Source organism: Microtus ochrogaster, linkage group LG5 (assembly GCF_000317375.1).
Source record: "Microtus ochrogaster isolate Prairie Vole_2 linkage group LG5, MicOch1.0, whole genome shotgun sequence".
NCBI lineage: Eukaryota > Metazoa > Chordata > Mammalia > Rodentia > Cricetidae > Microtus > Microtus ochrogaster.
Window position 1 is genome coordinate 31,307,010 of NC_022031.1, and position 24,401 is coordinate 31,331,410.

The 24,401-nt window shown below is 38.5% G+C and overlaps 1 protein-coding gene across 1 annotated transcript in view; it reads left to right on the forward strand.

Moving 5' to 3' along the window:
* Nucleotides 1-24,401, forward strand: part of Rngtt (RNA guanylyltransferase and 5'-phosphatase) — a 179,473-nt gene that overhangs the window by 28,662 nt on the left and 126,410 nt on the right. The window contains exons 6-8 of the mRNA XM_005362364.3: nucleotides 3,269-3,278; nucleotides 5,052-5,161; nucleotides 6,109-6,210. Coding sequence (XP_005362421.1) covers nucleotides 3,269-3,278; nucleotides 5,052-5,161; nucleotides 6,109-6,210 — 222 coding nt within the window. The remainder of the gene's footprint in view (nucleotides 1-3,268; nucleotides 3,279-5,051; nucleotides 5,162-6,108; nucleotides 6,211-24,401) is intronic.

Genomic DNA, 24,401 nt, shown 5'->3' on the forward strand with positions numbered 1-24,401 from the left:
CCTGCCTCTGCCTCCCGAGTGCTGGGATTAAAGGCGTGCGCCACCATCGCCCGGCTAAAATTATTTTAAATTACATTTATTTATTCAGTTATTTTGTGTATTTTGTATGTGCATGCTTGAATGTGTGTGCCTTCGTGTGGGAATGGCACAATATGCATGTGGAGGTCAGAGGGCAACTCGTGGGAGTCAGTTCTCTTTTCATACTATGTATGGGTCCTGGGGGTCAAACTCAGGTTGTCAGGCAAACTGCAGGGGCCCTTACCTGCTGAGCCATAATTTATATTTTTGTTTAAACCTATTGTGGGATATTGGCTAGGTTTCTGTTATTTCGCACTTTCTGTCTTTCTCTCTGTTAAAGAGCATAATAATGGTTTCTGATATTGTGAAATTAATTTTGGTTCTACATGAAACCCATTAAGAAACTCCTAACATCATGAGCCAGATGGATTCCTTAAAAAGTTGTGGTGGGGTCTCACTATGAAGCCCAGCCTGCTGTCAACTCCTAATCCTCTTGTCAAAGTGCTGAGTAATATTCTTAGTGCTGAGATAGATTATAGGCAAGCCCCACCATGGTGCACTTTTAATGATTAGCCAGCAATTGTTCCTTAAAATTTTGTCTTACATGATTATTATTCTTTGGGTGGTGAGGCATGCTTGCCATGGTGGTACTGTGAGGTCAAAGGACAAATTGTGGGACTCATTCCTCCCCAGCCATCTTGCACGTTCTGGGACTGAGTTCAGGCTGTCAGATTTGACAACAAATGCCTTTGCTTGCTGAGCCATCTTGCAGCCCAGCAGTCTTTTTTTTTTTTTTTTTTTTTTCAGAGAAAAGCTGGAGTTAAGAATTTCATCCTGGTTTTTTTTCTTATGTAAACCAAAAAGTTCTTAGAGGTTAGATTGAGATTAGCTAAGAACTACTGAGTACATTGAGTATTAACAATAGAACAATAGATTTAGTATATTACCTAGTAGCTAGCGAGAATGTTTCTGCAAAATAGTCATACAGTTAATATAACTGTTGCCTGCCATAGGTGGTGTTTCCTTTGTACTTATACAATTTAGAAAACTTCTACTTCTCTAGTCAACTTTTCTTAATTTTCTAGGCATAAGTCTAATGAAGTATTAGGAGTTGGGTTGTGGCTACAGCTCAGTAGGTAGATACTTGCCAAGCATGCATGAAGCATTGGGTTCCTTTCTAGCACTGTATAAGTGGTGAATGCTGATTCCAGCACTCAGGAGTTCAAGGCTACCCTCTGCTACGTAGTTGTAGGTGAGGATAGGATACACGAGACCCTGTGTTTTATTGGACGTGGTAGAGTGGGGTTATCTTCCTCTTTCCTGCAGGGACAGGAGATCTGTTAAGAGGACCAGGACTCTTTAACTTGTACACAGACAGACTTGGTATAGACCAAAGGTAAAGTGACAGAAGTGTGGAGGAAATGAAGTGTTAATGAAGTTAGTAATTAAGGTATATTGTGGTTGGCCAGTAGTCACTACAAATCATGTCTTAATTGACAATGGTTCACAGCAAGGAGGAAAAATGCCTTGTTTTTTTTTATGTAAATTATGTAACTGTTACTTTAGGTTCTTTTCTTTAAATTTTTAGTTGGAAAACTTTTAATTGTGCTTGCACATCTTGAAGATTATAAGATCACCCACAAATGTAAATTGCTTTAAATATTTTCAAAAGTAACTTAATTTTGTGCTAGTGAGATGACTCATTCAATAAGTGCATATACAGGGTATGAGGACTAGAGTTCTGTTCCCAGCACCACATAAAAGAGCCGGGCAGATAAATACTCTCACATAAAATTTGAAAAGTGGGCCTCAGCAGTTAGGCCACTGAGGGATACCCTCTGACTGTGGCATAACAAAACACAGTAAGATTAGGTACAAACCTTCATACCAAGGCTGGATGAGACAACCCAGTAGGAAAGAGGATACCAAGAACAGACAAAAGAGTCAGAGACACCCCCACTCCCACTGTTAGTAGTCCAACAAAAAACCACCAAGCTAACAACATAATATGTACAGGGGACCTTTCACAGAACCATGCAGTCTTTGTGATTTTTCGCTTCAGTCTCTGAGTTCCTATGAACTGTACTTAGTTGATTCAGTGGACTGTGTTCTCCTGGTTTATTTGACCCCCCCCCCCCCCCCAGCTTCTACAATTCTTCCTCCACTTCTTTCACAGGGTTCCCCAAGCTTCAAGGGGAGGGAACTGATGGAGACCTCTAGTTTGGGTTCTGTTTCTGCCCAGTGCTCCTATCAACTGCTGGTTAGAGTTAGTTACCCCAAGAATTTTATATTATTTGTGGCTATTGTGAAGGGTGTTGTTTCCCTGATTTCTTTCTCAGTTTGTTTGTCATTTGTGTATAGAAGAGCTACTGAGTTTTGTGACTTAATTTTGTCTCCAGTCACTTTGCTGAAGGTGTGTATCAGCTGTAGGAGTTCCCTGGTAGAATTTTTGGGGTCACTTATGTATACTATTATATCATCTGTGAATAGCAATACTTTGATTTCCAACTTTTTGATTTATAACCCCTTGATTTCCTTCAGTTGTCTTACTGCTCTAGCTAGAAGTTAAAATACTGTATTGAATAGATATGGAGTGGGCAGCTTATCTTATTCCTGATTTTAGTGGAATTGCTTTCAGTTTCTCTACATTTAATTTGATGTTTGCCATAGGCTTACTGTAAATTGCTTTTTTTTTTTTTAAATGTTTAGGTATGTTCTTATATTCCCGATTCTCTCCAAACCTTTTATCATGAAGAGCTGTTGGATGTGGTCAAAGATTTTTTCAGCATCTAATGAAATGATCATGTGTTTTTTTTTCCATTTAGTTTGTTATATAGTGGATTACATTGACAGATTTTTGTATGTTCAATCATCCCTGAATATCTGGGATGAAGCCTACTTCGTCATGGTGGATAATCTTTTTGGTGTGTTCTTGAATTCGGTTTGCGAGTATTTTATTCAGTAGTTTTGCGTCTATGTTCACAAGGGAAATTGCTTTGTAGTTCTCTTTGTTGAATTTTTGTGTGGTTCTGGTATCAGGTGCTTATGGCCTCATAAAAGGAATTGGGCAATGTTCCTTCTGTTTCTAGTTTTTGGAATTTTGAAGAGTATTCTTGTTAACTCTTTATTAAAGTCTAGTATAATTCTACACTAAAACAATCTGGCACTGGACTCTTGTTTTGGGTTTTTTTTTTTTTTTGGCTGGGAGACTTTTAATGACTTTTAGATTTTCTCTTTTTGTGGATTACAGGTTTTTTAAAGTATGTCCTTATGATTCTCTGGACTTCCTTGGTGTCTGTTGTTATGTTCCTCTTTTTATTTTCCTAATTGTTAATCTCAGATATTCTCTCCATGGATACACATATGCACACCCATCCACCTGTAGAGGTCAGAGGACAACATCCTGGGGATCAAACTCATGTCTTTAGGCTTGGTTGAGAGGCCTTTTACATCCTGAGCCATCCTACATGCCCTGCTTGCTCTTTATGATAAATTTTTAGAAGGAAATTGAAATACGTAGATGACTTAGACTATAGCCGTGTACCACCATGTCTGGCTTTTCAAATATACTTTTAAAAAACAACATTAATCTTGAGCATATATGCTTAATACATTTTTGAAAATATTACTTGATTTTTTTGATTTTAATAGTTATAATGAGATACAATTTAAAGGTTTATTTTTCATGCCTTTTCAGTGGAAAAAAATCTTAAAGTTACACCAAAGAATTGGTAGAGTGCTTACTTAGCATTTGTGCCCTTGGGTACATTTCTTCCCTTTTCTTTTTTAAAGCAGATTTGGGATTTTATTAGAGACATTTTTAATACTGACTTTAAGCATGCTGGTTAAGAAAAGAGAGGCGCTCAGGTACAAGGCACAGCTGGGCATATTTAAGATGATAGTTTATAGGGATATTGATACCACTTGGGTATTCTTAGTCATTGTATTACAAGTCTTAGAGTTTTGCTTTCAGAGTTTATTTTCATTAGTTAGTAGTATTTATTAATAGAAATGGCCTATTTTTAAAGTGTTTTTTAAAATAAGGTTGTCAATATATAGCCTAGCTGGCCTCAAACTTATTGTGTGGCCAAACTGGCCTTGAACTTGTAGGCTTCCTTCCTCAACTTCCATAGTGCTGGAATGATACTCATGCATCACCACAGCTAGCATCAGAAGTGTTTTCATTTTTAAGATTTATTATTTTATGTGTATTAGTGTTTCGTGTGTGTGTGTGTGTGTGTGTCTGGGGCCCATAGGGGTATAAAATGTGTTGGATCACCTGGGACTGGAGTTTTGTTGTTGGGTCAAGGTAATGGTATAAAGGAAAGCATTGGTCATCTTTATCCTTAGGTCATGGGATCCCAACATTATCATTATTTTAAGGCAGTCAGAATTGAAGATTTCTTAGATGACGATACATCTCATTCTGAGTTTGAGACAGTGTAAGAATGCTGTCTGCTAGAAAGACTTAGGACTCCTGAGGACCTGACAGAGTGGATATGTGGATGAACTCTGAATTTTTTATTCCTCTTCCCAAGTGCATTGCTTGCCAGATCTTGGCCAGAAGGTTGAACTTTGCAACTTGTAGACCAGGTTTTTTTATTCTTTGATGACATTGTCAGCTAGAGTTGTTACATAATTTTACTTGAAAGTGATGCAGAAGCTCTCTGATGTGTTTGAAACTGATTTAGTATACACTTAGACTAATGTTTTAGTTTTAAAAAGTATGAAAACAGAAGCACAAAAAATTTTATAGACGTTCCTGGAGTACACCTTTTCTTTTCTTTGGCTTTGAGATGGGATCTTGCTATATAGCCTATGGAGACCTTAGAATCCTTTTGCCCGAGCCCCGTGTCTGGTGGAGTATAAATGCCACTCGTACAGCAGGCAGAACCAATCATTTCTATTTAATATGAGTTTTCTTACGTTTAACTAGCTCATTAATTTGTAAATACATTTATCCTTTATATATATGTGTGCGTGTATATATGTACATATATGTATTATCATTTTATTTTCTCTTTCCTTTAAAGGGTGCTATTTTCTTGGAAGGTATAACTGTTAAAGGTGTAACTCAAGTAACAACTCAACCAAAGTTAGGAGAGGTACAGCAGAAATGTCATCAGTTCTGTGGCTGGGAAGGGTAAGGCATATTTTCAAGTTTTAAATAAAATTTATTCTTTATTTAATACTTAAATTAATAAAAGCATTAACCTGACTTTTTTTTTTGCTTCTTAAAGTTAGTGTGTACATTGAGTGTGTAAGAGGATGTCAGGTGTTTTTCAAGGTAATCTGTAACAGTTAAGTTGAATCAGGATTAGTTGATTTACATCATTCTCAAGAATACAACATTATTGTTGTCACCAGAGTTGTTTTCGTTGATCTCTTTGTTTCTGCTGGCTAATGATGAGGAACACTCCTCATGTCACCCTCTGCCTCCACTGTGCACCTGTGGGCTGGGTGCTCCCCTCCCCATCGTTTATTGTGCATGATCTAAATAGTAAAGCAGCAGTGGTTTAAACTTGAGGGAAACACTTGAATTTTAGCTTAATTACCTTAACAATACTAGACTCCAGTATCTGCCTGTTCCCCCACCCCCCCACTCCTCCCATTTCTGGGATTATAGCATATGCCTGCCAGGCTTGGCTTTTGATTGGGATCTGGGGATCCCAATGCAGGTGCTCATACTTTCATAGGAATCATTTTAGCCCCTGAGCTCTCTCTCTTTAGTCCTTCATAATAATACTTTTAAATTAGCCCAATATTTATATTATAGCAGTGGCCATTTAGTACCCTGTAAACTTGTATTCTAAAATGTCAAGAGAGAGTGTAGCTTTGGCTGTCCTGGAACTCACTATGTAGACCAGGTTGGCTTTAAACTCACAGAAATCCACATGCCTCTGCCTTCTGAGTGCTGATTTTAAAGTAATATGCAACTATTCCTGGCTGAGATTGATGCTATTCCATTTGAAATTAATCTCGTGATAGGAAGAATATTGTGATCAACCTGTGAGCCATTAGAGATTGGTTTAACACAATGATAACATTATATGGGTTGTAGCTATGACAGAATAATGTTTTTTCTTTAAGGTCTGGGTTCCCTGGAGCACAACCTGTTTCCATGGACAAGCAAAATATTAGACTTTTAGAGCAGAAGCCATATAAAGTAAGCTGGAAAGCAGATGGTACTCGGTAAGTTTGACTACTCAAAATCAATTACACAAATAACTCTCATGCTTGAAGAATATTATATTGTTAGGGAAAGTGTATACTTCTCAGGGTGTGAGTTTCTGATTTGAACAGCGAAATAAATGTGTTTCAGAAATTATATAGCTTTTATCTGTTGGTATTTTAAGTTGTATAAAGTTTTAGATCATTCTGCTGAATTTTGGCTGCAGAATTCTGTTTGTTTTTGTGAAAAAGTTTTCTATTTTAATTTTTTGAGACAGAATTTTACTTTAACCTGGGCTAGCCTTAAACACCTGGTGAACCTACAGCAATCTTCTTATCCTCCCCAGTGCTGGGATTATAGGTGTGAGCCATCATACCTGATTTAATACGATCCTCTTACCTCTGTCTCCTGAGTGTTGGGATTATAGGCATGTGGCACCATGAGCGCATTTGGGATCTCTTTTTGTTATCCTTATTTCATAATTTAGTTGCCAGATATTCTAGTATCGTTTGTTTGTTTGAGACAGGTTTCTCTGTAGCTTTGTTGCCTGTCTTGGAACTAGCTCTTGTAGACCAGGCTGATTTCGAACTCACAGAGATCCACCTGCCTCTGCCTCCTGAGTGCTGGGATTAAAGGCGTGCACCACCGCTGGCCGGCTATTCTAGTATCTTTATGTAAATGTATTTCAGGAAAACTTAATTTTGGGGGTCAGGGATGTAGTTGTTACAGTGCCTGACTAGCAGGGGTAGGCCCTGAGTTTAGTCCCTGACACTGAGTAAAACTGGACAGTAATGGCTTAAGCTTGTATTCCCAACATTTGTGAGCCGTTGGCTAGAGGATTAAAAGTTCAAGATCATCCTCAATTACATAACAATTTCAAGGTCAGTGCAAGGTACAGGAGACCCTGACACAAACTCAAACTAACTAACTTACTTTATTGCAAAGCAGTAGGCACTATTTTCTTTGGAGTCATAGTTTGCCAACCCATGACTGAATATGTTCTTCTTAAAAGACTTTTTCCTGCTAAGATAGGAGCTCTATAGTTTTGACTGGTCTGGAACTTACTTTGTAGACCAGTATATTTCTGTGCACCACTTGTGTATAACAGCTGACAGAAGTCTGAATCATTAGATATGGAATTATAGGCAGTTGTGATTCTTTATGTGGGTGCTGGGAATTGAACCTGGGTTCTCTGCAAGAGCACTGAGTGCTTTTAACCACTGAGCCGTCTCTCCAGCCCTGGTAAACATCTTTTAAAAACATTAAAAAAAAAAAAGATTTTCATACCCAGGCCAGCTGGCCTTGGTGAGTTCCCGATAGAACATCCCCATTGTCTCAGTGTGTGGGTGTACCCCTCGCGGTCCTGAGTTCCTTGCTCGTGCTCTCTCTCCTTCTGCTCCTGATTTGGACCTTGAGATTTCTGTCCGGTGCTCCAATGTGGGTCTCTGTCTCTGTCTCCTTTCATCGCCTGATGAAGGTTTATATTCAGGAGGATGCGGCAGTTTGGATGCTCACCTTACTAGACCTCTAGACCTGGATGGAGGTGGGCGGTCCTTGGACTTCCCACAGGTCAGGGAACCCTGATTGCTCTTCGAGCTGATGAGCTGATGAGGGAGGGGGACTTGATCGGGGGAGGGGGGAGGGAAATGGGAGGCGGAGGCGGGGAGGAGGCAGAAATCCTTAATAAATAAATAAATTAAAAAAAATTGTGTGTGTGTGTGTGTGTGTGTGTATGTGTGTGGTAGGTGCTCATGTAGGCCAGAAGATGGCGCCAGAACCTTTGGAGCTAGAGTTACAAGTAGTTATAAGTGCTGGGGTTCTAATCAAGTTCTTTGGAAGAAGAACAAGTGCTTTTAACTGCTGAGCCATCTCTAGCCTCTTAAAAACAATTCTGTGGCTGAAAATTATTTTATTGTTTGTAGTAATAGGAGCGGCGGGGCTGCGTCCCCAGCACCCCGGCTGCCTGTCTAGCTTATGCCCCGAAATAATTACACGGACACTGTATTCTTTTAAGCACTGCTTGGCCCATTTCTATCTAGCCTAATTCTCACATATTAATTTAGCCCATTTCTAATAATCTGCTGTAGCCCACAAGGTGGCTTACCAGGGAGATTCTAGCCTACGTCCATCCTGGGTCGGAGCTTCATCGCGTGTGCCTTAGAGAGCAGAGCTCTCGCCTCTGCCCGAAGAGTGGAGCATCGTGTCTCTCTGAAGCGTCTGCCCCCGAGAGGAGAGCTGTCGAGTCTCTGAGCTCACTTCCTCTTCCTCCCAGCATTCTGTTCTGTTTACTCCTCCCACCTACGTTTTAACCTATCAGGGCAAGCAGCTTCTTTATTTAATTAACCAATGACCTTCCTCCATCAATTGTTGTTGTTGTTGTTGTTATTATTATTAGGAGAGAGTCAAGGTCTCACCACTGCCAAGCCAGCCTGGAGCTTACTGCATAGCAGAAGTTGAACTTGAACTACTTGCCTCTACTTCCCAAGTACTGGGATTATACGCCATGCTCAGCTTTGTGGTTGAAGTTAAATAGTGAAAACAATTTTTTATTCCTACTGGAAATAGTTTTAGATTAGTGGGATGGATTACATTCCTTTTTTTTAGTGGCAGGAAGAAAACTCACTTTAATATTTCAAAGATACAGGGATTTATAAAGGCTTTTGAAAGTCAAAGATACTAAGGGTCCCAGTGAGATCATGAACTGTTATTACTGCTCTTCTAGCATATGGATTGTTTGTTTGCTGAAGGAGGGCTTTTACTAGAAGTGTGTTCTTTGGGGCAGTAAGGCAGTGGCCACTCAGACCTTCCACTGCGGAACTGGAAACCATACTGCTGCAAAGTCAAGGTCAACTTGTGCTAAATAACCACTTCCACCCTCCCCCAGCAAAACTCAGACTACAAAGCCATGAGACAAAAACTCTCTTGGAAGCTTTTGGACTATCGGCTTCTGACTGAACTTGACACAGTTGATTGTGTTGGAGGATCCTCTTTTTCTATCACTTTGATTACATGCATGCCTTATGAATTTTGGTTTAAAAATACATTTCTTTTTTTAGTACAAATGTCCTGTCATTTTTCAGTTGCTGTTGGGTCTGGGGTCTGCATCTTACTGGGTTGTGTAAAATGGCAGCTCCATCTGTGGAGATTATTTTTGCCCCTGTGCATGCTTCATGGCCCTTATATTTTGTAACCCAGAAGGTTATTGAAATGGTATACTTGTTTATATTTCCCCCTTTCCTTACTGTTTTTATTACTTTGTCAAAGTTATCCAATACTTAGCATTTTAAAACATCAAAACTTAGTATGTCACTGTTTCTGAGAACAGTTTAGTTGGGTGGTTCTGACTCAGTGTTTTTCATGACATTGAAGTTACGCAAAGCTTCTGTGTATCAAACCTTCTTCCAGAATTATTTATATGATTGATGGTAGACCTCAATTTCTTATTGGCTATTGAGTAAACCAGATGTACACTTGTACTGTTACAAAACCAAAACTTTCAGGTCAGATACTGAGGCCTGAGGTCCTTGTTACTCAGGAAGCAGGATTTCTTTTCTTTCTTTCTTTCTTTCTTTCTTTCTTTCTTTCTTTCTTTCTTTCTTTCTTTCTTTCTTTCTTTTTTTTTTTTTTTGTTTTTTGAGACAGGGTTTCTCTGTGGCTTTGGAGCCTGTCCTGGAACTAGCTCTGTAGACCAGGCTGGTCTTGAACTCACAGGAGATCCGCCTGCCTCTGCCTCCCGAGTGCTGGGATTAAAGGCATGCGCCACCATCGCCCAGCTCTGGAAGCAGGATTTCTTGAACTCATGAGCTGAAGACAAGCCTAGGCAAAACAGCAAGGCTCTATATTAATCTCCCTATCTTGCCCCCTGACAACAGCAGACTTAAAAATAAAAATTTCTAAACATTATAAATTTGGAAATACACATAAATTGTTGAAGTACAGTAGTTTCACATAGTGGAATAAGGATCCAAAATGATTCTGCTGGCTCTTAAGACCATCAAAATGATAGATAGCAAAGCTTTTTTTTCTTTCCTTTTTTCTTTTTTTAAAGTAGTATCTGGTAGTTTAAAAAAATCAACACCATTGGAAAAGCATGTTCATAGATAGTCTAATGCTTCCATCAAAGATGGTAGGAGGTGAGTACTGTTAGGCTGTGGAAGGAGTCCACTTACTTCTTGTAAAGGTTGTCCTGTCCTGACTGCTTGGGTAGAAAGTGGCCAGCACATGATGAGGCTACTCAGCGTCTGTGCAGTCCAGCTGCAACCTAGAGTTTTAGTATGAAGGTCATGTCAGAGTCAACAGATGCAGAAGGGAGTCTTTCAGCTTCACTTTGCAATGTACAAACAGAAATTCAACCAGGCATGTTATTCCACGCTATTCCAGAGTTAAAAACTTGGAAGCAAAAAATCCAGTGTTAGAGTATGCCTCTAATCCTGTGCTTGGGCGGCAAAGGCAGGAGGATAAGGGTTCAAGGTAAAATCTTGGCCATATATCAAATTCAAGGCAAACCTGGGCTTCTTGAGAACTCTGTTGTTTTTGTTACAGAGAATGTTTTCTGTACACAGAGGTATGTCTGTTTGCCTTTGACTCTCAAGTGCTGATATTCTTAAATCTTTTATTTTAATAATTTATTAAGGAGTTTTATTGCTGAAAACTTTCTGATTTAGGGTTGGTATTTTATGATCTCAACCAGATGGCAGTAGAGGACCAGCTTTAATTTGTTGTCTTTGTAAAACAGTAGAATCTTAATGGTAGTTATATATTATGCATCACTGAATAGTATCTGTCTTGTGGTTAAGAATTTAGCAAAGATCAGGTGGGTTCTGTACGCATGGAAAGTTTAGCTCTCTCGACAATACTGATATATTCTCTTGTACATTGCAATTGTCTTTGTTAAAAAAAATTGCCCCATGGCTAGGTATGGTTCTGCACACTTCCTAGACTAAGGCAGGTGGGTGGGAATGAAATCCAGGTCTGCTTGAGCTACAGCAGGATTTAGACCAGAGGGACTTAACACAGTGAGAGTGGATCTGATATTTTTTGAGTCATGTTAAAGTTCTTAGGAATTCTTAGCCTAAAGAAATAGAGCTTCCTCAATGATAAGTAATGTGAGGATTCTCTTTTCATCTCATGTTTATTTTCTCTTACTGTGTTGGGAGTGAAGAAATTTAACAGAAAAATAGGTGTCGGCAGGTAGCTTTTCTGTTTTAGATATGAAGGTCAGCATCTGTAAGGTCAAGATATTGGCATTGGTTTAGGAAGAACAGTAATTCTGAGAACAAGCCCTTCTTTATAATAAAGCTTGGGAAGCTCTTTAACCCTGCATTTTAAAACTGAGCTTCCCTCCTTCCTTCCTTCCCTCCCTCCCTCCCTTCTTTCTTTCTTTCTTTCTTTCTTTTGTTGAAAAAAATACCCGCCTCCTCCCCGCCTCCCATTTCCCTCCCCCTCCTCCCATTCCTTCCCCCCTCCCCCCACTCCTTTTCCCCTCCCCCCACTCCATTCCCCCTCCCTCTCCAGTCTGAAGAGCAGTCCAGATTCCCTGCCCTGCAGGAAGTCCAAGGTCCTCCCACTTGTATCTAGGTCCAGGAAGGTGAGCATCCAAACAGGCTAGGCTCCTACCAAGCCAGTTCATGTATTAGGATCGAAACCTAGTCCTTGGCTTCTCATCAGCCTTCATTGTCCACCATGTTCAGAGAGTCTGGTTTCATCCCATGCTTATTCAGTCCCAGTCCCGCTGGCCTTGGTGAGCTCCCATTAGATCAGTTCCACTGTCACAGTGGGTGGGTGCACCCCTCGCGGTCCTGACTTCCTTGCTCATGTTCTCCCTCCTTCTGCTCCTCATTTGGACCTTGGGAGCTCAGTCCGGTGCTCCAATGTGGGTCTCTGTCTCTATCTCCATCCATCGCCAGATGAAGGTTCTATGGTGATATGCAAGATATTCATCAGCATGGCTATAGGATAGGGTTGTTTCAGGTTCCCTCTCCTCAGTTGCCCAAGGTACTAGCTGGGGACCTCTCCCTGGATACTGTGAGCCTTTCTTTTTAAACTACCTTAAGGAATTAAATCAGATTTCTTTTGTTTGATAGTAGTTTGGTTCCCAAAAGGAACTGCTGTCTGTGAGATTAGTAAAGAAGTGGGGGACTGAATGGCAGCTCCTTTTCAAATGTGCAGTCTGACTTATAGTACAGTGTGTCACTGGCTTTTAGCCTAGCTTTAAAGTAGCTATTGCTGATAATTTTGCTGTCAGGTGAGCTTTCTTGCACTGGTTTTAATAACATTTTAGAATTTAGGGAACAATTTAAAAAATACTCTGTGTGATAGAGAATTAAACCTTGTTATTTTTTAATTATGTAGAATGATATTTAAGCTTAGTGTGTGTTAGCACTGCCTGATAAAAAGTAAATTCCTGGAGTTACAGAATATAGAATATAATTAGAACAAAATATATTGCTGCTTACATTATAAAATTTAAGTATCTGTATATTAGAATTCTTTGAGATCTGGCCTTCCTAGTTGCCCCCCCCCCTTTGTATTCCTGTTAGTGTTATAAATATTTGTTTTTAGCTGTTAGACTGATTCATCTAGAATGTCTCATGGCACTGTTCCTGTCAGTGTGAACAATGTGGCACTCACAGATGTGCATTTCTGTATAAGCATGTGCCGTGTGTGTGCCGAGGCACTCTCAGGCCAGCTGGAGTTACAGGTGGATGTACGTGCTAGGAATGGAACTGAGATCCTCTGGAAGAGCAGAGAGAGAGCCACTGAGCGAAACCAAAGCAGTCCATTTCTAATAGTGTAATCCATTAAACAGTATTCAGTAATGTTAAAAAAACGAAAATGGAAGTCACAGTTTATTAGCTCTACCCCAGACCAGTACTTACAACCTTGTAAGCCAAGTGGACATCATTTTGATTTTTCCAGTGCTATCTCTATGCATAAAAGAGGCACAAAACAAATGTTAGTCCTTGTCAACATGACTCAGTGAAATCAAACCGGAGTTACAGATAGATTATATTACACAGACCTGCTTGCCTGAGAAGAATTTTTCAAGCATAATAGCCAGCCACAGAAGTGGTGAAATGCTTCATACGTATGTGCTGCATACTACTGTCACTCAGTATCGGGCAGGCTTCTTAACCACACACACATACCTTACACAACAGAAAAGTTTTAAAACTCTTTCTCAATCTGATAGCATTTGATTTTTGACATTAGCAAATGGAAAAATATTAAAACTCATTAAAAAAATGTCTTAGTGGTTAAGAGTATTACCACTCTTCCAGAAAACCCAGGTTTGATTCCCAGCACCCAAACAGTGGCTCATAAGCTCTGTAATTCTAGTCCAAGAGAATCCAGTCACTTTCTTTTGGCCTTTGAGGACACTGGGAAGTATGTGGCATACCGACATACGTCAGACAAAACACACATAAAATACGAAAATGAAAAACAGGGTGAACGTCAGCATTATGCTATTTATTCTATTTTTTTTCTATGTGCATTAACTTAAACCAAGTATTTCCCACTATTTTTTAAGTTTTAATAATTTTGAAATAGGGTCTCATGTAGCCCAAGTTGACCTTATGCTATCTGCATCCTTCTCCCAAGTGCTGGGAACACAGGCATTTACCAGCACATTTAATACTTTCATGCTTTTAATTGTCTTTCTTAAAAAATGCCATAGTTTCATTGTTAGCTAGCTTATTTTTAATTTTTGGTTTTTTGAGACAAGGTTTCTCTGTGTAGCTTTGACTGTCCTGGAACTTACTTTGTAACCAGGCTGTCCTTGAACTCAGAGATCCACCTGCCTCTGCCTTATGAGTCCTGGGATTAAAGACTTGCGCCATCAACACCCAGCTCATTTTGAATTTTTATTTCTTTTGCAAAGTAGTAGGGAAGTTTATTTAAAGCAAGCAGTAGAAAAGATCAGAATAGTGCAGGAGAACAGCTGGCCACCCAAAGCTCAAAAACTTTTGCTTCTGAGTTTATAACAAATAATGGAGGATAGTTGTTGTAAAACACTTATTAAGTATAGTATGTTAAACATGGTATCTTAAGTTTTTTTTATAGAGTTGATCTTTTCAATAAAATATTTCTTGGAAATTTTGAATAAAAATTACAAAAAATATGGAGAGACTGATTAATTTAAAGAAAACATTCAGTATCTGACAAGTTTTAGAAGGTTATTTGGACAGCCCATTCAGAGCCGCTTAGCACAATATTGTGATGTGATAAAATATTTAGATGTACAGTAGTAATTTTTTTTGGTAGAAAAGTTATTTTGCATGTATTTAGAATTAAATGAAATTAAACATGGCTTATGTCCTTGAATGGGTCAAAGTCAAATTGATGCTTTAAAAAGAGAAGATACAGACAACAAAATAAAGTATAATTGTCTTAAAAGGCTTGACACATACTCTCATAATGTAGGAGGTGTAGGAAGAGGTTAGTAAAGGTTGTTAAATGGCAGCATCAGGAAGAAGGAAGCTGGGATTGGCTTGCTGGTTGGTGTACATTTCCGTGAGTTCTGGTCTTTAGACATTCAGATGCTTAGCCTATAGGGAGGAAATTATTGCAGAAGTAACCACACCATCCCTTTGTTCTTTGGAACCTTGACAGAATATAGTGGTTGCCAAATTACAAGTCTGCTGGGATTTGACTGCTCTGTTAACTCCAGTAAATTATAGATAGAAGTTCCTGTATTTCAGTCTTCATGGGTGTGAGCCTTTGAGTCTGTAAAATAACTTTTTCTTTAAAAAGATTATTTTTAATTTCTTTCTTTCCTCTGTCTCTGTCTCTGTCTCTCTCTGTGTGTGTGTGTGTGTGTGTGTGTGTGTGTGTGTGTGTGTACGTGTACGTACACTTGTATGTAAGTGCCCATGAAGGCCTAAAGAGGGCATCAGATCTCTTGGAGCAAGAGCCATCCCTCCAGCTCTGGGAGGACATTTCCATGGTGATCTGGAAGGCAGACTGCACTCTTGGAGGCAGTGCTTTATTACCTTCAGTGACTGGAGAAGAAAGGATGACATCCCAGAGAGCTACATTCTTTGTCTCCTTTCCAAGGCCCCTTCCAGCAGGAGGCAAGGGGGAATGGGATGCTCATTTATCTTACACCTATTCTCACAAGTCTTTAATTCCTTATTTTCAGTTACCTAGCAAGGGATTTTTCTTTGGTACTTGATGAAAGTTTGACAGGAGATTATAGTAACAGTTAATTAGCGTATCCAATAATGAGTTTCAAATGTTATGTATTATGTATGAGATGCAAAAATTAGAAGGTGGAAATAAAGTATGGTCATGTTTATCTTTACTATTATTATTATTTACTCCTAGGATCAAAGTAGGAACTTTTATATGGCCAAGAAGAGAGGAAAAATTTATTGAATGTAACTTTTGGGCAGTTTCTTCAGTGATACTTACCTTTTTTTCTTATTTTGTTATCTGTTACAGCTCTCTCTCTCTCTCTCTCTCTCTCTCTCTCTCTCTCTCTCTCTCTCTCTTTTTCTATGATTTGAATGTTAAGGATAGTGAGTGGATTTTTAATTCAGCTGAGTGTCTTGTTAAGTTGCAAATTTTCATTCTGTAAGCTGGGGCTGGAGCCAAAGCCTAGATTCTTTGGTACCAACAAGTTTCTGGGTTTGTAGTTGTTTGCACTTTTTTGACTTTTTGGAGGGGACCATCACACAACTCCCAAATAAATCATACACGGAATCTTACTCTTTCTTACAAATACCCGGCCTTAGTTTGGCTTTCTGTCCAGCTTTTCTTAACTTAAATGATCCCATCTACCCTTTCCTCTGGATTTTTCCTTTTCTTCTGTAATCTTACTTTCACTCTTACTCCATGGGTGGCTGGCTGGCCCCTTCTTTGCTTGCTGTTGGATCTCTTTTGCTCCTTCTTCCCAGATTTTTCCTTCTGTTTATTCTCTCTGCCTGCCAGCCCTGCCTCTCCTTTCCTGCCAGGCTGTTGACCATTCAGCTCTTTATTAGACCGTCAGGTGTTTAATAGACAGGCACAGTAACACAGCTTCACAGAGGTAAACAAATGCAACAGAGAAGAATGCATCATTAAAAGAAATATTCCACAGCATAAACAAATATGACACATCTTAAAACGATGACAGGCCAGTGTACATCTGGGACCTAAAATAGCAATAATGGGCTTCATTGTCCCAAGCTAGAGATGATTAGAGCAAAGATGAGAGAGTAAGTGGCTTGTTCAGGGCCAGTTATTAATCAGTTATGTTAGACTTTAATTTTTCTTGCCTATTTAAAAATAATTTGATTACATTTTAATTATTTTTATAGTATGTATCTGTCTAAGTGTTCATGTGTATGTGCACACACGTGTGAAAGTCAAAAGGACACCTTGTAGGAGTCAGTTCTTCTACTGTGCAGTAGTCCCAGCATTCAAAATCAAGTTGTCAGACTTGATGATGCGTGTGCGTGTGCATGCGTGTGTGTGCATGCGTGTGTGTGTGCGTGCGTGTGCGTGCGTGCGTGTGTGTGTTTGTGGGGGGGTCTTTGCAGATACTTCGGCCAGCAGAGTGTCGATCTTGGGGAGACAAGAAGCAAAGCCAGTTTAGTAGCTGGTGTTGGTTCAAACTTTGAGAGTATGACACTGGGTACTATTTTAGGCATATTTAAGCCTGGCACAAGTTGTAAAAAAATTTCCAGATGATTATTAACTCAGTGCCATTTGCACAACAAAGCTGAAGTCATGACTATGTAGAGAAACTCTTGTGATATTTTCCATAAAGATAGTTTCTATTGATTAACTGGGGAAACAGGGTCAAGATGAACAAGCTCAACATAAGGGTCTGAGGGGAGGACAGCATCTTAGATTGAAATAAGGCAGCTCAAGTTAGGAGGGGTTTGGGAGCCAGTGTAGCACAGAGGTCATCAGGCTGTTGACCATGTCCACTCCCAGTATTCTAGGTGGAAAACAGGTTATATAGCGCTCCCTTTGAAGAGACAGCCCTGTGTATTTAACATTCCTGGTTTCTTATGCTTGTCTGTGAGCACAGTACCTGTATGCCTCCTACATATGGGTTTTTGCAAGTAAGAATAGAATAAAAAGGGGCCAGATGTTTTGGATTCCTCCTGAAGCTGGAGTTACAGGCCATTGTGAGTTGCTTGATGTGGGTTCTGGGAACTGAACCCAGCGCCTATGCAAGAACAAAACGTCTTTTAACTGATGATGGTATTTTATTTTTTTTAGATAGTTTTAAAATTGAGTGGTTTAGAGTAAATTTTTTTCTGTCTTACTGTACACTTCATTGTTGCTATTTCCTGTCATTTGTTCATGAGGTAGTGTGGAGGAGTCTAGAATCTGATGCTGGGTCCTATCCTCAGGCAAGCTCTCTGCTAATGGTGTGTGGGGGTTTTATTTCTTTGTTTTTTGTGTGTGCACATTTATTTTTATGCTTTGTCTAATTTTATTTCTGGTTAAAAGAACTTTCTTGAAATAGAAACATCTATTATTTTGAAAATGATCAAGTTTTCTTGACAGAAGAACACTCAAGACATTTGAGAATGCTTGGAGATTTACCTGTTAAGATACTGTAGGCATCTTGAGCTCTTCACTATTCAGTTGTAAATTAATTAAAATTTAAAAAAGTTACTTTTTGCCGGGCGGTGGTGGCGCACGCCTTTAATCCCAGCTCTCGGGAGGCAGAGGCAGGCGGATCTCTGTGAGTTCGAGGCCAGCCTGGTCTACAAGAGCTAGTTCCAGGACAGGAACCAAAAGCTACAGAGAAACCCTGTCTCGAAAAATCAAAAAAAAAAAAAGTTACTTTTTTTGTCTAGTGACTTTTCTATAGACAAAGCTTACCAAGATATAGTAAGACCATTTGTTTTATAAACAACATATGAAGTAAAATGATTTGAAATATTGAATTGAAACATTGGCAAATTATCCAACTGCTGCTAGCCTTCCATTTAATATACAGTTCATTCTAAAATAAGAACTTGATTAGAAAGAATTGATATTTCAATTAGCGAGAAGGTAATGGGCTTTGCAATTATAATTAAATAGTACATGCTGTCTGTTTAATCAGTGTGCATGCAAGTCATCCTATAATAGAATGAAGCTGACGGCTTGTAGTGAATTTAAGATCACATCTGTTTCATGACTAAAAATGTGATTTGAGAATTGAAGGAAAGCTAATACTTGTAAAGTATTTTGCTATGTGTATAGACTCTATATTAAAATTAAATACCTTTATAATTGGAGTATTTTAATAATGTTCAATGAAAACTTGGATAGTTTATGTGGAATATAAAGTGTTTAAACTGTGTCTTTGTCAGTGATTGTTAATAGCAGCAATAAAAAAGTGGTTGGACTGGAGAGATGAGAGATGGCTCATTTGCACAAGCATGAAGACCTGAGTTGGATCCTAGCACCCAGGCATAAAGCTGGGCATGGTTGAAAATACCTGTAACTTCAGCTTGTAGTTTGGGGGCAGGAGGACTGCTAGGGCTTGCTGACTGAGCCCAACTCCAGGTTTAGTGAGAGACCCTGCCTGTCACAAGGGAGTCAGACAGAGTGAATGGTAGAGCAAGATGCTCATCCATGTCCTTTTCTGGAGCACACGCACACGTGCACACACACACACACACACACGCAGAGTAGATTGTGGTGTTAGTGTATTGTGTATGTTTCTTGTTGTAAAAATGAAGACCTTCATGTGAACTTTTGAATTTTTAGGAGTTCAAATGATACATTTCTTTTTTAAAGTGCTGAAATACTTTATATGTGCAGGTAAACACAGTAGTCATAGGTTTGATTTTAAACTCACCTGTTGAATTAAGTTGTTTCATCAATTTTCTTTTGTAGAAATATCTGAAACAAGATTTTGAATTACCTTGGTTTCTTTTCCTTTGTTTTCTTAATTTTAAATTGCATTTTATAGAATTTTGGCTTAAGTAGCGATTAAATATCCAAATTAGCCTATAAACTTTTCTTAATTCCTAAGGTAAGCTAATTTACCTACTTTGTATATCTGCCAGAAAGATAGTGAAGCTTATTATAATTGTGCTGTTAAGTAAATAACATAATTGCAGCGTTAGAAGTTTATAAAACATTATATTGGATACTTTAAAAACTCTTAGGGCAAATATTATTTTATGAAATGAAGAGGCATTTCCCATGGAGGTTAGTAACTCTGGCATCTATAGGGGATAAAAGTTAGTATTTGTAATTATGTTTGATGCAAATATTGCTGGCTTTGGTTCATGAATGGAACTATGTAAAGAAGATAAGAAGGAAGAAATTAAAAAAAATATAAAATGTGCGGGTGGTGGTATTGGTGGTGGTACACGTGTTTAATCCCAGCACTCAGGAGGCAGGTGGGTCTCTGAGTTCCAGGCCAGCTTGGTCTATAGAGCCAAGGCTGTTAACGCTGAGAAACACTGTCTTGACAAACAAGAACAAACAAATAAGAAGTGATTAAGGTTTTACTGTCTTTTAAAAAGCTGGGAAAATCTAAAAAAGTTAGGGTTAAAGAGGACAGGATATAATTATTTTACAATAGAGGTGATCAGGGATGGAGCTGACTGAACAGTGATCTAGTGAGAGACACAGAAGCCCACTTTGCATACATCCCATGGGGAAGAAAGGAAGCTGGAAGCTGGCAAATCAGTTGTTTTTGTATTATTTTTAGAACAAAATGCGAGAAGGGTATTGGTGAGTAACGGTAAGGTCTGCCTAGCTTTTCTTATGTCAGGAAAGTTTCTAAATTTTTTTTTTTTTTAAATAGCTCTAAGCTCTGCATTTTCTTTTAAGATGCATGTAAGTTTACTGGGGTTAGAAGTGAGTGGAATGGTAGCAGTGGTTAGGTAATGGAGTCTTGTGAGGGCAGAGATCCACAGGGAAGGTTGGCCTTGTGAACTTGTCTCTGCAAACGATGAGCTGTAGGTGTCTTGCCTCTTGGTATGAGGTTATTCTACATAAATAGCTAGTATTATGCAACCCTTGGTATTGAGGATATGCTGGGGACATAGCACGGCACACCTAATTTCCACTTGGCTGAAGAGAGTTGAGAAAAGACAACCACACAAAACTAGTATGGGGTGGGGAACAAATATACTTATTAGCATTCTTGATGGTGCAAATCAGTTTTGACTAACTTATCTAAAGAGTGTCTTGGAAGCCTCTTGGGAGAAATAATTTTTTTTAAAGATTTATTTAATGCGTGAGTGCTCTATCTGCATGTATGACCTTATGCCAGAAAGAGGGCATCAGATCCCACTGCAGATGGTCGTGAGCCACCATGTGGTTGCTGGAATTGAACTCAGGACCACTGGAAGAACAGTGGGTGTTCTTAACTGCTTTCATCTCTCCAGCCCCAGGAGAAGTAATCTTAAGATGTTGTCTGTTGACAACTTTATTACCAGTCTTGTTCTCCCTCTCAGATGTTCTAGCTCCTGAGTGGGGAATAATGCAACACCACTAGCTTCAGCTCTTAATTCTTGAGATTTGGTTTGATGCAGATACATTACTAGTTTGACTCATCACTGGAACTAAATAAAGGGTGAGGAGGAAGGAATAAGAAATGTATAAATTATGCTTAAAGTTTCAGTTCATTTTAAAAGTTGGGAAGAATCTAAAAAATTTTGGGTTAAAGAGGACATGGGTAGAGTTCTACAAGGGAGGGCATTTCCATATTAATGGATGCTTTTATGTTTTAAAATAATGGGATACTATATTTGTTCAGGGATGGATATTGATTTTTCATCAGTACAAAGCAGTTTGGTGAACTTCCTTGTATATAATTGCTTGAGCATTTATTGAGTGTCCTGTGTGATTTAAATAGACCTGGTCTATAAAGAACAAATAGATAGATTTTTGCATTCAAAACCTAAGATAAGTTTTTGAAATGTAAATTTATCATCAGAGTTGTGAATTGGTGATATGAAAGTCAGCATTATTTTCCCTTTAAAGCACTGGTTGGAATGTGAATTAAGACATTAATGTTCTATTGCTTACAATTTTGTCTGTTGGTCCTCTTCTCTATACTTCCTCATTTTTACTAAAGCATGTTTTGCGGATTTTACTTGACCATATAACCTCAATGATGAAAAAGATAAAATTGGATTGTTTCTAGGTCAGCTGGAAAGCTTACATTTATGGTAAAACATTGTATCAGTCTGGCTTTTTTATAATCTATAATAACTGCGTGTACCTTTATAGAAGGAACACTTCAGGTCTAGATGTGGTGATGAATGTTTGTGGTCCCAATCATGGGTGGGGAGGCTTTCTTGTGATAATGCAATTTGGAAATCTTGAGCCTGAGCTCAGCCTGGGCTACACAGTAAGATCTGTTAAACAACAAACAAGCAACAAAAAGCTTGGCAGGAAATGAAAAGGTTTCAGTGAAATTTTATGCCTTAATGATAATGCATATGAACACGGATAATTCTGAATATTATATTTGTAATTGGTGTAATCTTCTAAAGAGAAATTATATTACCCTAGTGGTTCATTGTCAGTAAAGGAAGATCTGTACTTAGGTACTGAGCCAAAATCTAGCAGTGAAATAATCTGGTTTACTTTCATGTGTGAGAATTCTTTCTGTCGTCTTTACCCTTTGTTCCTGACATGAGACAACTCATTATTGGTGCTGCATATGCCTTGCACATGTAGACATGTGTTCTGCCACTGATGTGTATTCTTAGCCCTGGTCATTTTCTCCAATAAGTCCCACATAATAGAAGGATGTATCATTTGAAATGATTAGGATATAGGCCAGAAATTGTACTTCAGCAATTTGTTTCAAAACCCAAGTGCTAATAATACATGTAGAGGAATCCCTGAATAGCAATGAGTAAATTTTTTTTTTTTTTTTTGCTAACTCTCTAGATACAGTTGTTTTTCACATAAGCAGTACTATGTAGTAAATTCTATCCTCCAAAGCCTTTTTGTTTTTGGTCTTTTAAACCTATTAATATGCATGGGTACAGAGTATTTTATTTTATGTATATGATATTTTTATTTTTTATCTTTTTGCTTACATCATGTGTTTGCACTATGTTCCTGCAGTATCTATGGAGATCAGAAGAATCATTGGGGAATCCCTTGGAATTACAGTTCCAGATGGTTATGAGCCACCATGTGGGCAATGGATTTGAACCCTTGTATTTTGGAAGAACAAGTCAGTGTTTTTAATCACTGAGCCATCTCTTAAGCCCCTGCAGTATTTTTTTTTAAATTGATAAGCTCATAAGATAGATACATAACTTTGTGTGTGTTTGTGTATTTGTATGTATGTATCTATCAAGTTAGTATATCACTACTCTAGAAATTAATGTTTATTTTATATTAATTCAGTTCTTAATTTCTGATTAGCAAGTAAAGAGAAATACAGTGTCTGTCTTACACTCAGAAGAGGCAAACCATTTCTTTCTCAAATTTGAAAATGTATCAACGTAAGCCAGTTTCTTCTTGAAGTTTGAATTCATATTGGTGTCAGGTTTAGAAATCTGAGGCTCAATAAGACAGATATACTTATATGTTTTCTCATGATTTTAATTTCTTTTAAAAAGATTTTTGTTTTTAGATTTAAAATTTTTATTTTGTATATATTATATGTTTGTTTTGCTTACGTTTATGTGTAATATTACCTGGCGTCTAGGGAGTTCAGAAGAGGGCATTGGGTTCCCTGGTATTGAATGTTGCAGATGGTAGTGAGCTATCATCTGGGTTTGAAAATCAAACCCCCCTGTTCTCTGCCAGAGCAACAAGTGCTCTAAACCTTTGCGCTATCTCTCTGCCTGTTTTATTTTTTGATACTGACTCTTGGGCTATATAACTGAAGCTTGCCTGGAACTTCAGAATCTTCTGCTCCTGCAGTATCTCTGAGGGCTGGTACTACATATTACTACACCTTACCTATGATTTAAAATACCCTAATAGGTATGCGCATCTTGACGTCTAAGAGAACAATACAGTGTTTTCCTTACTTGTGTTTTCCATAAACACCTTTTATTAAATACTGGCTCAAGTCCTCAAAGACAATGGATTGTTTATCTTCTATAACATATTTGTAGACAGTGTCATAATTGCTTTTTATTTGACATTATATATTGATTTAAATTTCTTATGGAACATAGTCCAGAACATTTCTTATTTCTTGGAAGAAGCCTAGTATTTTCATATATATCTGGAAGCATATGCAAGAGTGCCTTGAGTTTTAAGTATTCCTGTTACTTTTGAGCCTGCTGGATTAGTATTTGGTCCATGAGTTTTCTTTCCAGACTAGTTGTTTTTTTTTTTCTTAGTGAAACTGAGTTTCTGCCCTTTTCGTCTATTAGTGCTGCCATTACTTCCAAATGAGACATGGGCCTGAACAATCTGTCTCAGGGCCAGCTGGAATACTTACTTTAGGAGCAGCAAGGGATACCATGTTAGCCCTCAGATAGAAGCCCCTTGGATGTTCCCTGCTGCTCTTTTCCCTATTGTTTGCCTTCTTTCACTTTAGTCAGTTTTTCTGTTTCTACATATGATAGACAAATTATTGTGTTAGCTGCTATCTGTTCATTTAATGTCTCTTCTGTCACCTGATTTTAGTTTGCTTGCCCTCCATCTTTTACTTGTTGCTGACACACTATTTTCTCTGGGGAGGTGGTTGTATGGATCGTTGTTTTCCTCCACTTTAAGTGTCATCTTGACTATTCTTCCACATCTGTGTCCCCTGGAAATCACTTTGCAACCAAAGTTGACCTTAAACGTCTGATCATCTTGCTTCCTTTCATCTTCCATGTGCTCAGATTACAAGACCCTGCCACCATTCAGGGTTTCTGTGCTAGGACTTTGGGTATTCCAAGCAAACATTCTACCAACTGAGCTGCACTCTCTAGTTCTACCCTTTCTGACATCATACACAAATAGCTTGACTGAACTTTGTTTTTGCCAGGATATTGGTATGTAACTTAGAGAAACCTTCAACTCTTGATCCTCCAACTTCCTCTTCCTGGATTTTATTTTTCTGTGATGTGAAATTTGAGCACTGTTCTTATTTGTATGTACAAGTGTTTATTTGTGATGTATGTGGAGGATTGTTTTTCTGTTTTTGTAGGCAGGTTCTGTCACTGTGACATAGCACTCACTGATAGAACTAGCTTGGCTGGATAGTTAGTCCCAGGGTTCCACCTATTTCTGCCTTCCTGGCATTGAGATTACCAGTGTGTGCCTTAACACCGTTTTTTTTTTTTTTTTT